The sequence below is a fragment of the Suricata suricatta genome, chromosome 3, assembly GCF_006229205.1.
Source record: "Suricata suricatta isolate VVHF042 chromosome 3, meerkat_22Aug2017_6uvM2_HiC, whole genome shotgun sequence".
NCBI classification, from domain to species: domain Eukaryota; kingdom Metazoa; phylum Chordata; class Mammalia; order Carnivora; family Herpestidae; genus Suricata; species Suricata suricatta.
This window is the reverse complement of record NC_043702.1, coordinates 32,156,874-32,171,488: the sequence shown is the minus strand read 5'-3', so window position 1 is coordinate 32,171,488 and position 14,615 is coordinate 32,156,874. Positions and strand designations below refer to the sequence as shown.

The window sequence follows — 14,615 nt, the reverse complement described above, 5'->3', positions numbered from 1 at the left end:
TTCTTTTTTGGCAACCTCTCTAGTTTATAGTTTATTTATTATCAGTAATGAGACAAAGAAGCATAAATACATACGTACATATCTAAATGTATTTGAAAGTGAGTCTGAAGGGGGGTGGTTAGGAGATTTCAAAATATTTTGTAGTTTGAATTTTCTATGATTCCTTCCGACTTTTTCCTCTGTGTTGTTATCTCCTCCATGTCACACACCCACCCCACCCTCTCCCCATACTCCGCCCGCCAAATTTCCCATTAAAAACTGTTCTTCCATTTCAGATCCACTCCATTACCTCTTTGCTATCTATTACGACCACCACCCCTTAACTGTCCTCTGGTCTGTCATCCAAATTCTCCTCACCCATTAAAACAGCGTTGTTTTAACGAGTTTTCATTTTGACTGACAAGGACAGCCAGGAGAATCATGCCTGCCCAAGGTAACTTTAAGAGATTGCAAAAAAAAATCATGAGAGCTGTGCAAAAAAAAAAAAAAAAAAAAAAAGCCTGTCTGTCTTCTTGGCTGGAAGGAGGTGGGCTAGAATCCCTCCTGTCTCCCCTGGTCCTGCCCTTGTATTTGCGCTACAGCTGCAGGCTGGGGCTCCTCACGCTTGTCTGTCACCCCCGTCGCCGCGCTGGGGCCCCACAGCACATCTGCTGTTCAAATCTGGGCATCTCCTCACAGCGTGTGTCAAGCGTTAACTGTTTCATGCTCTTGCTCTGGCAAAAGTTCTCCTCTCAGAATTTCAGCATCACGGTCCCTACAGGATTTCACTCTTAAACCTCTTCAATAAAAGTATTATTTTCTTCAGCACCTTTTAAATCCCAGATCAACTCTCTCTCCATGATAGCACCAACAGATTTTTTTAAACCATTCAATTTATTATGAGGCTTAAGCATCAAAGCCTCCACTTGGTTTTCCCTTGTCTTGAGGTAAGAAAAATAGCTTTTGTCAAGACTTTTTCTCACTCACAGGTAAAACCCTTATTGTTTTTCAGCCTATGAATCTGTCAATTCAAATACCTGCCATGAAAAGGAGGAGTCTAGTATTCAATGCCTCCTAAAAGGTAAGCCTCTCCTCTAAAAAAAGGTTACCTCTAGGGGCGCCTGGGTACCTCAGTCAGTTAAGCATCCAACTTCGGCTCAGGTCATGATCTCACGGTTCATGAGTTTGAGCCCCACATCAGGCTCTGTGCTGACAGCTCAGAGCCTGGATCCAGCTTCAGATTCTGTGTCTGCCCCTCCTCTGCTCACACACTCACTCTCTCTTCTCTCTCTCTCAAAAATAAACTTGAAAAAAAAAGGTCAACTTTACTTTTCCTCTATGTCATTTGACTTGTATATATATTATTTCATATCGAGACCTCCAGAAACACACAATTTCTCCCCAAATATAGCAATAAGTAGAAAAGAGGATTCACTTCTTGGAGAGTCTGAAAAATGTGGTGTCCTCATGAGTTACTCATGGGTAGTCCTATGTGCTGTGGTCTGAGTATAAATCTTAGAGGGGAAGAGAAGCTGAACCAAGTGATTGTACTTGGCTGGCCCAGGAAGGGAAATATTCAAGGACATCCTGTGGGTTCTGTAGGTCATATGCTGCACAAGTCACATGATGAGGAGGAGGACCCTGCCTCTTGAGTTGTGCACAGCTCAACCTGCACAACTGCAAATGAAGAAACTCTTTGAAAAATGCTCTCAGGCATGTATTTTTTGAGAGAGAGGGAGCGGGCACAAATGAACAAGGGACACAGAGAGAGAGAGAGAATCCCAGGAGGGGCAGAGAGATAGAATCGGAGCTCAAGCTCACAAACTATGAGATCATCATGCCCTAAGCCAAAGTCAGATGCTCAATGACTGAGCCACCCAGGCCCCTCCTCAGGCATGTTTTCTAAATGGAGGACTGGGGCCAGTACTATTTCTTCCAAGCTTCCTTTCATATTTCACTCCCGCCATGCAGAAAGAAGCAAAAACCAGAAGTGTAGACTGACTTTTAGCTCATCCTTCGCCTTCCGCCATTGCTGATTCTGCTTCAGACCAGGGATAAAGGATGATTGTGTAGAGACCTTCTCTCTCTCCTAAAACTGTCTTTGATTGATAGAGAAATGTGGGTGGTCTTCCTCACTGCTTATTTGGGGACAGGCAGCAATGAATCTTGAATGAGGGACCTGCTATAGTGACAGGACGCAATGCTAGAGCCAGAGCTGGGGGGAGGGAATTGGTGTTGCCAGACACTACGAGACTGAAAGGAGAAAAGGCACAATCATATGTTTGCCAAGCTCAAAATCTGTAAGCAGAGAATACTTGAGAGCCTGGCATTCTGCATTACCCCTCCTGCCATTCTCCTCGGATGGACATCCTGACCACGGTCAGTTCAGTTCATTCTCACTTATTGGCTAGAACTGGGCAAGTAGCTCTTAATAGGAGCTCTCTAGTGAAGGATGGTGGTGATGATGGAGATGATAGGTACCATTGTTCACTCTCTTTGCTATGCCAAACATTGTACATCCATTATTTCACTTCATCCTCACACCAATGATAGGAGGTAAATTCTATCATTATCTTCATTCTTCATCTAGGACAATGTGGCTCAGAGAGGTTAAGTGACTTGCCCAAGGTCACACGCTAAATGGAGAAGCTGTGACTGGAACCCAAGAACCCTTCATTTTTTACCAGGATGCAGGGGTAGTGGTGATATCAATCTAAATAGGCACATTGCCATCTGACAATATGGAAAGCTTCGGAAATTCCTGACCTAATGACCCCTACAAGTAAATGGCTTCTGTTGCACATCCTTTGCTCCCTCCAATCCCCCTTTCTCAGCATCAGACACCCTTTTGTGGGTAACACTGAAAATGATTTGCAACTTTCAGAGACATGGGGAGGACAGAAGCTGAAAAAAGTAGTAATAGGTTAGGAGAACTAAACTCTTGAGACAGATTGTCAAGGAAGATAGGCCATTTACAGGGTAGCTCTCCAGACCAAAATCATTCTTCCTAATATGGCCAAAAATGTTATATTTTCATTTCATTCTGCTATTAAAAATCTTACTAGGATCACTTTGAATTCAGAAGTATTCTCTTTCAAGGTTGATACCTCTGAGAAGCTATAGTCATTCACAGTTTAGTAAAAATTTAATTCATCAGATGGCTGTCCTCTTGCAACCTAGCTGAGAACAGATGCTCTGAAAGACGAAAAATTCTGATAGAGGTAAAAACAGAGGTGGTAATATGAGGGTAAAGAGTGTTTAAAGAATTGAAACATTCCTAACTGGTGGGTTGCCCTGGGTAGCTTGGATGAACAGAGGGACATTAGCTCTATGAGGAGAAGGCCCAAAAAGAAAAGTACAGGGAAATAGTAGAGTGCCAAAGACAGATTTAGACTATTTCAGAACTGCCCCATGGCAAGCTTTATATCCATGAAAGGGAAAGAAAACTTATTTCTTCTCTTCTCTACTCTTAGTAACTAAAAGACCTTAGGCTAATGCAAATCTCTTTCTTCTTTCCAAGCTTTTGAATACACTGTTGCTTCTGCCTGGAGTACAGTTACTCATCTCCTCCTATCTCCTGTCACTTTTAAAAATTGTGGTGAAATACATACAACACAAAATTTACCGCCCTAACCATTTTTACATGTGCCATTCACATGGTTAAGTAGGTTCACACTGTTGTGCAACCGATCTCCAGAACTCTTTTCTTCTTGCAAAACTGAAACGCTATCCCCATTAAATAACAACTTCCTATTCCAACGGGACTACAGACATGTGCACAGAGCACCTCTTTCAGGGCTTAGATATAAGAAACATATTTGTTCCTTTGATTTGCTCAATGACCTGAACAAAAAATTTTTGCATCACTTTGTACTTGACATTCCTCATTTGCTTTTAAGAAAATGGATATAACACTACCCTGAAAATACTTGATACTCCCTGGAATTGAATTCAAAGAGCAACTTAAGACATCTATTCATTGGAATCATCTACAGATCTTTCACAACTTTTTGTTCTCTTTTTGGTCATTTGCTTTTAATGAATATTTTCAGGAAAAAATGATACAATTCTAAAAAATTATATAGAGGGCACCTGGGTAGCTCAGTTGGTTAAGCATCCAACTTCAGCTTAGGTCATGATCTCGCAGTTCGTGGGTTCGAGCCCTGCATCAGGCTCTGTGCTGACAGCTCAGAGCCTGGAGCCTGCTTCAGATTGTGTCTCTCTCTCTCTCTCTCTCTCTCTCTCTCTCTCTCTCTCTCTCTGACCCTCCCCCACTCATGCTGTCTCTCTCTGTCTCAAAAATAAACTATTTTTAAAAATAAATAAATAAAATAAAAAATTATATAGATGGTAGAACTTGAGTATTTGTGGACTGGAAGTTCACTTTCAACTATTGCAAATGACTTTACAAACCAGGGACATATACAGCATGTCATCTTACAGAGGCATGAGTCAAATCCTTGACATTGGGAGGCTGGAAAACAGAAGACCATCACAAAGCTAGTGAGTGCACCTTGCCCTCCTCTGAGTACCCACATCTTGCTGTTAGGATCTATGTTCATTATAACACCTGCAATTACTCTTGTGAAGTTATTTTTCAAAAAGAGAACACTGATTTTTTTCATATAAATATTTTTAATGGCCCTATAAAGAACGTCAGCTACCGGGGCTGGTAATGAAAGTAAGAGAAAGTAAAGTGGTTTAGCATTTTGATGATGCTCTGCCAAAAAAATAGTTTTATAAATCACTCTAATCCTTTATTTACAGACTCATTAAGCGCTTGAAGAACTCCCCCTCATTTTTCATTTATCTTTAGTTTTATTGGGGATATGATATACACTAGGGGTATTCACAAAACTAAGGATTCCTGAAATTCACAGAATGTGTCCCTCCCAGGTAGCCAGAATCTGCTGTTCACAGAGTGTATAATATGCACAAGGGATCAGAGCCTTGCTCAAGCAGTGAAGTAATGCTTAGCACAATGCACTTTAAGGCTGGTGTGCATTTGTGTGTGTGTGTGTGTGTGTGTGTGTGTGTGTGTATCAGTTATATTTCTCAACCTATAATAAGTTTAGAATATTTTTTCTTCTGTCAGAATGATCAAAAATTATAACTTTCCTTAACTAGTAATCCATAAATACCCTTTCCTGTTTCACCGCCGTTCAGACATTTGTGCTATAAAGAAGCATGAGGCTTTTCTTTAGGATTTTTTTCCTCCTAGCTTCTCTCTTGCTTCTTTCACACATAGGCCTTGTGGCCTATGGATTTTTGTTTGCTGTTATCTTAATTCTATACAATTCCTTATTTGAAAAATAATGAAGACATGAGCATTAGAACATGTCCCATAGAAAGAATTAGTGGATCTGTTTTACAAAGCACATAAGATTGCTTATTCATTTATTCATTCAACAAACATTAATTGGTGACCTCCTAATGCTATGTACTGTGTTACGCACAAGAACAGAGTTGAGAGACAAAGTCCATGCCTTAGTGTCAGCCATAGTAGTGGAGTGTGGTGAGAGCTATGAATGAGTGCAGGCTAACTCAGCCTACAGCTTAAAGAAGGCTTTTTGGAGTAAGAGAACACTTCAGCTGAGTTTCTAAGAATATATGTAGGAACTAGCCAAGTGAAGAAGAGTTAAGGCTGCTCCAGAGGAAGGGACCACATTAAGGTTAGAGAACATGGTGATGTGGGAGAAATGTAAGCAGTTTATAATGACTGGCCCACAGGGCACATGTAGGGAAGGGAGTGGGAAGAAATGCAATTAGCTAGTGGGGTAGGCAGAAGCCACATCATGAAAAGCCATAGCAGCAACTAAGAAATTTATCTCAAAGACTGTGAGATCTCATTTACACAGGAATTGATAGAACGAGATTTTTATTTTAGAGAAATGACTCTTCTGGCTATGTAACAAAATGGACTGAAGGGGGTAAGCCTAGAGTCTAGGAGACCAGATGTCTATTTTTGTTTAAGAGTGAGTGACCAAGAACAGTATCTTCTGCAGAATTAAGATCACCACATGAACTGAATTGACCACTTTGTGTGTAGCTCCACTTTCGGCCTTTTTGTTAATTCCCTTCCTCCTCCGTCTTCCACCACAGGCATCATTTTTAATCCTATGATGAACCTTGACTGGAGGTTTCTCATGTAGTTAATATTTTGTTGCCACACAACTTGAATTTAAATTCCATCAAGTAGCTTGCCTTCCATTTTGGGCCTTGTAAAATGCCATGTACCTTTGGACCTCTCCATAAAAAATAATTCATGAACTTTTGAAAGAAGTTGGTATTCCCAAAGCTAAAGCCAAACCCTTGAGACTGAGCTAGACTTCATCTAAGAAGATATAAGTAAGTAAAAGAACTGTTATTTCAACTTGGAAGAAAAATATTGCTCTTGCATTTACTAGGCATTTCCATATTTACATTCAGACAGACTTATATCTTCTAGATGAGTCTACTTGGCTCCTTTACTAGACCTCCCTGGGGTACATCTTTAGCTTGGAGATTTTCTCAGGTCTGAGTAACTGTTTGATATGCCCATCTCATCCTCCTCTTCATCCAAGAAGATTTATAGTAAAAATGTGTAGCATAAATAAGGTCTGAAATCTTATCCCAAGAATTTGATAATGACAATACCAAGAGGGCATCTTGGGTCTTGGTTTCCTGCACTAAACAAGCAGATCAAGATTTATTATACTATGTCCAACACTCCATAGGTCATAGACATCTTGAGTCATCACATAAAATAAGTATTTTTAGATATTATTCTTAAGGAAAAGTCAGCAGGGCTATGTAAAGGGACCAAAATTACCATTCCTTTTATGGTTTAATTTATACTGGGAATATTGTTTGAATTAATCTGGAATTTGCCTTTGCATTTTCCATTTTTGACCAAAAATACAAAACCATGACGGTACAAAGGCTGACTTCCCATTGGCTTTGGCTGGGGTCAGTAGGTCCATGTGCAAAGCTTTGAGAAGGCAAAAGTGCTCTCTAAGATCTGTTTGGCAGTGGATATATCCCCTCTCCAATGAGGAACCACTGAAAATTATGGGGAAAGTGTCATGAGAGCATACCAAGGATCAAAGAATAATCATGCCTTAGAAATGGCATACGTGAGAGCAGGCCCTACTCGTGTTTACAGAGGCTCCTGCCAGCACCTCCGAGAGCTACTGCCCTTGTGACCACAGAATGTTTGGCCACTTGGAGTCTGCAAGTCTCTTGTTCTTTCCAAGCCCTGACACACGACTACGAAAGAGCCAAGTGGCCCAGTTTGCCTCATGAGATAACTTTTTGGTTTGGTCTCTATTACCAAATGAGGCCCACCAGAGCATCTAATACCAAGGAAAATAAGTTTTCTGAAACAATGGGAGTAAATATGATTATATTTCATTTTTATCAAAACAACAAACAATGACAACTTGAGTAGTAAACATCGTCAACATAAGTCTAAATAGAAGGAAATTTTAAGGCATCCTATTCCATGCTAGAATCAGATGCTCCTTCCTGCTTCTGAGTGTTTGGTGAAGGACCCCATGATTTGAAGAAGGCAGAAGAGTCTGAGATGAGACCTCTTCTAGCAAGGGTCATCTCTGAAACTGCCTGATTATCTGGTGGGAATGCTATCTCCTTGCTAAAAGCCTGTGGTTAGATTAATGCTAGCAGTTGAAAATCTGCTCTGGCCTGATGGTGGGCAGCCAGAGAAGGAATGTGTTTTCTGTTTATCTCTTTAGTGGCAGAAATATTCATCACAGAAAGACTCTGAGCTCCCAGTTTCAGGCAGGCCTGGAAGTTGTGCAGTCTGTAGTCTGTGAATGTACACACACCAGCTCAGAATGAGAAAGAGCCAGGCCTGTGTTCACAGCTAGTTGCCTGCATTGGGTGATGGGTCAGTCAGTTCCTACAGCTTGATAACAGGGGTAGATTTGCCTCATTGTTCAGAGAGGAAGTTTTACCACCCCCATTGCTTTATCTCCCAGGAATGCAGTTTGAGCTGTGTCTCCTCCTTGACAGCTTGGACCTCAGTAAATTACCAGGGTCTTGACCCAAGAGATGGAGAAGTCCTAAGCGATTTTTTTTAGTTTCCTATCTAAAAATGTGTTTACATTTCTTGAACTCTGGCTGACTGATTCATTCTCCTGCTGTTGCAAGAACTTTCTTTATGCATTAGAATTTATAAGTTTCATTTCTAAGAGGCCCAAGGTTCCTTCCAAGCCACAGTGAAGTGAACCTCATCTCAACGCAATTCTGCTGGGCTGGATTTGTCCACAGGATGGATCACAGCCAAGCAGCTGTGATGTGGCAAACACAAGTGAGGCTGATGGAGGGAGTGTGATGTGGATGGAAAAGTTTTAGATGCTATGTCAGGAGATCTGGGTTCAGGTTCTGCTCTTACACTGTTTCCAGGAACAGCCTTCAGCCAATCTCATGAAACTCTCTGGACCTCAGTTTCCCCAGCTATTTTAAAAAAGAAGTGTTTTAAATCTGTCCTAAAGCCATTTCAAACCAGAAGAACAGGAGAGCTGAGAAACAACAGAAAAGGAAAGGTCGGCGCACAAGGAATGAGTAGATGTTTCAGGTCAAAAAGACAAAGATGCCACAGGCTCTTAAAAGTAACAAGCATGGAAATAAGTTTTTGTTGGACACTTGACCCACGCTGGAGACTAAAACCCTTGTCAGAGGAGCCATGTGCTTAGCTAAATCTGTTCCTCAAATAAACATTCCTTTATAAATATTAAATTCACTTTCTTAGGAATAAAAGAAAAACAAAATAAATCCTATCCTTTTGCAGCATGGGGTTTGACTCTTGCTTGGGCTCAAATGCTTACTCCAGAGCTCACTAGTGGTACAACCTGAGGTAGGTTAGTTTACCTTTCAAGCCTCAGCTTCCACACCTGTGGAAACCAGGGAGGAAAGCCACGCAGATTAACACAATCTATGAGGCACCTGCTTTATGGAAAGCTCCAAGATTTCCCACTAGCCCTGCTTTGGCCTTTGCCTTTGTTTTGACTTCTTTTTCTTTTTTTAATTTTTTTTAATGTTTACTTATTTTTGATATAGAGAGAGGAACAGAGCACGAGTGGGGGAAGGGGGCAGAGAGAGAGAGGGAGACACAGAATCCAAAGCAGGCTCCAGGCTCTGAGCTGTCAGCACAGAGCTTGATGCGGAGCTGGAACTCAGAGACTGTGAGTTCATGACCTGAGCCAAAGTCAGATGTCCAACTGACTGAGCCACCCAGGCACCCCTTTATGTTTCCACTTCTGTTGCCCCTCCACATTATGAGGGAAAAGGAAAATATCTGATCTCTATATCTGGAAGGTTACAGAAGCAGTTTCCTACTTCAGTGAAGTACAATCATACAAAATTTATATTCAACGGTATCAGCAGTTTTTTTCCATCAATATTTCCTTTTTAATTTCAGCTGTATCTGAATTTTAGTAGCACAAAGAATTTACTTTTGTTCTTTTAAAAAGCAACCAAAACAAGAAAAATAGAAATTTGAGTATAAGTTCTCAACACTATACTTAACATGGTTAACACAGTATTTATGTTGTGCTTCTAGTGGGTTCGGGTGTCATTTAGTGAGTAAATATGAATGCCATAGGTGTACGTGTGTTTAGAACCTTATATACATGGCATGTATGAGTATAGTATAAATAGAAATTAATGAGATCTAGATCTGACAATTTTGATCCTTTTCTGATTTTCACCATAGCAAACACTGAATCCAGAACCTATCTCCACACGGATCTTAATGAAACCTCACCTTTGACCCAAAAGCCACAGAAGCAGGTACAGTATTGACTATGAATGAGCATGAGACTGGGAGGCTGGACTACTGGGTTCTTGCCCCAGCTTGCTGTGTGGCCCTGGGTAAGAGTCTTCACCTCTCTGGGCCTCATTTGCCTCATCAATAAAATGAGACAAATGGACTATAAAATTACAAGGGTTCCTTGAAGTCTTAACTCAGCTTGGACTGTTTTGTGTGGCTCTTCATGCGCCTGAATAAGTTGAATAGGCCCTTCCCTGACTTCTACAAAGCGAAAAAGGGAAGAAGGAAACACAGAAATGTAAGAACCACTAAGACTTTGTGTTAAAGGGCCCATTTTTTCCCCTCCAATCCTCATTCCTAATGAGGAGGAAAAAAATAGCAATCAAAATCAAAAATAGCAATAGAGTGGAAGGCTACTCTAACAAAAGGAGAAATACGCTTCATCTGAATGGGGCACAAATGTCTATTAGTGTTTCAAGGACATACATGCACAAGAATTTATCAGTTTTTCCTGTTTGAAGCTTTGAGGCTGGACTGTCTTCAAATTCACTCTAGAGAAACAACTCAGGAGGAATTCCTAGCGCTGTACTCCGGGTCTCAGAGAACCTGAAGCAGAAACAGCACAGCTCAGGGCGCACTCAGGTCTCTCCCCGCTGGGCCACAGCCTGGGTGGCAGGGGCAGCACGATCTCTATTTCTCTCTTATCTCCAGCTTCCTGCCACAGCCTGGCTTTCTCCTCCTTCCTCGCATTCATTAAAAAACAATAATAATAAAAGTAGTTTTAGTTTCATGCGTGTGCCTAGCTGGGTTCTGAGGCAGGACCTGAACTCTCGCTGTTAGAACCCCGGCCCGGGTCAGGCCTCCCCTGAGGTAAAACACAGCTGAGCTGACCCTCCTGCTACTGAGGAAACACTGAACCAACCTTTGCATTTTTTTACATGCCTGCTTTGAAGACAGCATTTATAAGGGATCTAGAAGGTTTTCTTTTTTAAGAGAGTCCGTCACCAAGGAAAATATACTCTGCTATATTTTGATAAGTCCACCATTCCAAAGGCCTTCGAGATGTCTCACCTACCCAAAATGCACTCCAAATTCACACAGCTCCTGTGGTTGTATTTCAGGAGCCCTAACATCAGTAGCAATAAAAGAGTGGCTCAGTCAGGACAGATGGAGCCCCAGACTGAATTATTAGCCTTGCAGTCAGAAAGAGGAACACCAGGCTGAGGGGCTTAACCCCTAACTGTGGGCCTCCCCTGTGAGGCTGTGGCAAACCCGGTTACTGAGAAGCCCGTGTGCCTTCTCTGTGAAAGGAGGGCCGTTGCTCCCAACAGAACCGGGTGGGTTGTTCGAGTCACAGTCCTCTTACTTCCTTTAGAAGAAGCCCCCAAGAGGAAAGCCATTTGAGGAAAAGCCCAGGGAGCCCCACTGGCCCCTGAACACAGAGAAAATGTGGCAGAGTGGGGGTGGGGCTGGGGAGGGCGGAGGCGCCTCCCATGCCTCCCCCACCCCTTACTTCTTGAGGCTAATGGCCCTTTATTAGATTAATCACTGACTTCAATTTTAACTACTTCCTCAACCTACTCCATGTAAATGCTAATTTCATGTTTACTATAAAGCATCTGGAAAGGATTTAGAAACAAATTTCTGCCCAGCAGATTTCAGTTACGTACCTTGATGGGCCGCTGGCAAATCCAGTGGATTCCTTGCAGGGCTGCCTTCCCACTCTGAAGCAGGCTAGGATAGCACACAAAATTGATCTTTATCAGCATCAGCAGTTTCTACTTTCCTTTCCTTTCCATTAATTCCTCACCGACTCGCCCTCTCCCTCCCCTCGCTGGGGTCTGACCTTATTAGGAGTTCAGTCACATAAAGCACTTTTACTTTGTTATCATTGCGCTAGCTGTGAGGCAAGAAAGAAAAAAACCTAGAGGTGGAATATGTGGGCATCACCATGCTTCCCCAAGAAGTCACAGTCCTAGACGTGGAAAACAAGTTTCTGACGCGTGGGTGAGAGGGAAAGCCAGCCGCGACCAGGTTCGTGGACTTAGCCCCTGGGCGCGGGAGGCTGCCTCCGGGCGCCCCCTAGCGGCTGGATTTGCAACCCCGGCGGCGCGAGTGCGTCCGCTCCGGGGAACCGAGCGCGAAGGACTGGGGCTCCGGCCGCCCACGCGCGGAGTGGCAAATTAGGCGGCTAGGTCCTGAGCCTCCCTTCCACACCCGGCCGAGGATCAGGGCCTCGAGGCAAATCCACAAATAGAAATCGGAGTAGCAACATCAACAACTTCCTGGGAGCTGGAGGAGGGGGTTAAGTCGCGCGGAAAGAGGGGGAAGAAACTACAAGGGGGAAATGTGCAGATGAAAAGAGCAATGAAAAAAGAAAAAGGAGACAAGCAGACATGTTTCAACTCCAAGCTCCCATTTCCTCTTTCAAATGAACTGCCTCCCCACTGTGAACAGAATCAAGTATTTATGAAGGCATTTTTTGCATATTAATAGCTGCACACGGAGCATTGCCAGTTCTGAAGTCCTAAAGGTATGATGCCCTTTTTTTAAATGCAGGTCCTTCAAACTCCTCACAGAATTTGGTATTCGCCATCACATATATTTTACTTTCTGCCTTGTGGCTCCTCCTCGGGCCTTTCATTTGATTAAGAGAAATGAGTTCCCGCATACCGTCAGCGACCAAGTACTGCTCTTACCTCGGTGGCTGACATCAATCGGGAGAGAAGCTTCTCCTCTTCCCCAGGGCCTCTCTGTGTAGAGGCTGCAGGTTGAGGTGACCAGCACCTAAAAAGAGTATTAAAATTGTAAATGAAAATTCCAGCAGGAAAAAAAAAAGAAAAGAAAATTCCAGCAGGAAATGTTAATATTATCTATGCTGAAGGGACAGCAAAAGCAAAACTTAAAGAAAAAAAGTTTTTAAAAAACTGCGTTAACTACAACAGCATTGCAATCTATACTTGATAAAGATTACATTAAATTTTAAAAGAAAAACATTGAGAACCAGTTAGAAAAACTAGTAAAAGACAATTTATATCAAAAATAATAGCAATAGAAAACAGGTATGGAAAAATATTTATCCTGATAAATGGGATTGAGGGAAACTGGAGGTACCACTTTATATTTGAGATGTATGCCTCCTCTCAGTTTTTAAAAAAACATTTTAAAGTTTACTTATTTATTTTGAGAGACAGAGCAGACTCCCAAGCAGTCTCTGGGGAGCCCAACGGGGGGGGGGGGGGGGGGGGGGGGGGGGGCTCGATTTCACCAAATATGAGAGCATGACCTAAACCAAAATAAGAGTCAGAAGCTTAACAGACTGAGACACCCAGGGGTCCCAAAGTATTTTCTAAGTTCATTTATTTATTTTTAAGTAATCTCCATCCCCCGTAAGTGGGGTTCCAACTCAACCCCAAAATCAGGAGTCACATGCTCTTCCACCTGAGCTAGTCAGGTACTCCATCCTCCCACTTTTTTCTTTTAATGATAAATCCCAGTACTATGTTTTGGTAAAACTGGTACACTTACATACTTCTGATGAGTTATAATTTGGTTCATCCAGTTGTAAAGCAAAATGGCAGGCAATATAAGTTGTGAAGCATGATAAAATATTGCTACTCATTTATTCAGTACTTCTGACTCCTAGGAATTTATCTTAAGGAAATAATTCAGCTGAAAAAAAGTGAGTGAAGATGTCCACTGCAGGATTATCTGTAAAGGGAGAAATTGGAAACAGCCTAATAGTCCAACATCAGAGAAATGATTGCGTTAATCATGACATACCCTCTCAGTGAAAGGTTTAATTCATTCATTAAAAAATGATACTTGTTCATACTAGAAACTGTGATTTAATACTAACAGTTTAACACAAGCTTTTTCAACCTCCACACTATCAACACTTTGGGCCAGATATTCTGGAGCTGGAGGATGTTAAGCAGCATCTCTAGACTCTACCGTAGATGCCAGTAGCGCAGTCCTTCAGTCGTGACAATAAAAAATGTGTCCAGACCTTGTGAAAAGTCCCCTGTAGGGAAAAAATCACCCCCAGTTAAGAGCTATGTATTCAACTCTATTTTTTTATGTTTTTTATTTATTTTTGAGAGAGAGAGAGAGAGAGACACAGGAATCCAAAGACAGGCTCCAGGCTCTGAGCTAGCTGTCAACACAAAGCCTGACACAGGGCTTGAACACATGAATCCTGAGATCATGACCTGAGCCAAAGTCAGATGCTCAACCAACTGAGCCACCCAGGCGCCCCTGGATTCAACTTTTTTTTTCAATTTATAATAGTTTATTGTCAAGTTGGTTTCCATATAACACCCAGTGCCTCTCCCCACAAGTGCCTCCCCTCCATGACCATCACCCCCTTCCCCCCCTCCGCCTCCCCTTCAGTCCTCGGTTCATTTTCAGTATTCAATAGTCTCTAATGATTTGTGTCCCTCGCTCTCCCCAACTTTAAAAGTGGAAATCAATGTGACTGTTAACTAGAACTGTGACAATGTAAAAAAAAATCTTTTTTTCCTGGAGAAATTGTGTGCCATGCCTTTGGAAATGAGTAACAAAAGTGGGGAGTAAAGCCTACTTTTCTGGATGGGGAGATGCAGACAGCTCTTAGACATCAGAGCTAGGCCCAATCTTATCAGGCTCTAAAATCTCTCCACGAAGGATGCCTAGTGACATCTTCAATCTGCAAGGAAAAGACTTGCAAATAATGCATGCAAAAAATTTCAGTCATCCTAATTTGAAATTAGGGTCGTGTTAAATTGAGGTTTTTTGAGTTTGTCTTCTTATTTTTCACTATTACTCATTTTTCTTTCAAAATTCTCCCAGTAAGAAGGAAAAATGAATCAAGAGGAAAGCTGGT

General features: G+C 42.0%; 1 protein-coding gene and 1 long non-coding RNA gene across 3 annotated transcripts in view; one reads left to right on the top strand and one right to left on the bottom strand.

Moving 5' to 3' along the window:
• Nucleotides 1-11,759, bottom strand: part of LOC115287527 — a 79,529-nt gene extending 67,770 nt beyond the window's left edge. For both annotated transcript variants that reach the window (XR_003906523.1, XR_003906522.1), the window contains exons 1-2: nt 11,598-11,759; nt 11,422-11,485 (exon numbers count right to left, since the gene is read on the bottom strand). This is a non-coding gene — a long non-coding RNA (uncharacterized LOC115287527). The remainder of the gene's footprint in view (nt 1-11,421; nt 11,486-11,597) is intronic.
• The window catches only part of KIAA2012 (KIAA2012 ortholog), a 104,802-nt gene that overhangs the window by 43,537 nt on the left and 46,650 nt on the right, over nt 1-14,615 (top strand). Inside the window, exons 12-13 of the mRNA XM_029934049.1 lie at nt 992-1,060; nt 9,695-9,771. Coding sequence (XP_029789909.1) covers nt 992-1,060; nt 9,695-9,771 — 146 coding nt within the window. The remainder of the gene's footprint in view (nt 1-991; nt 1,061-9,694; nt 9,772-14,615) is intronic.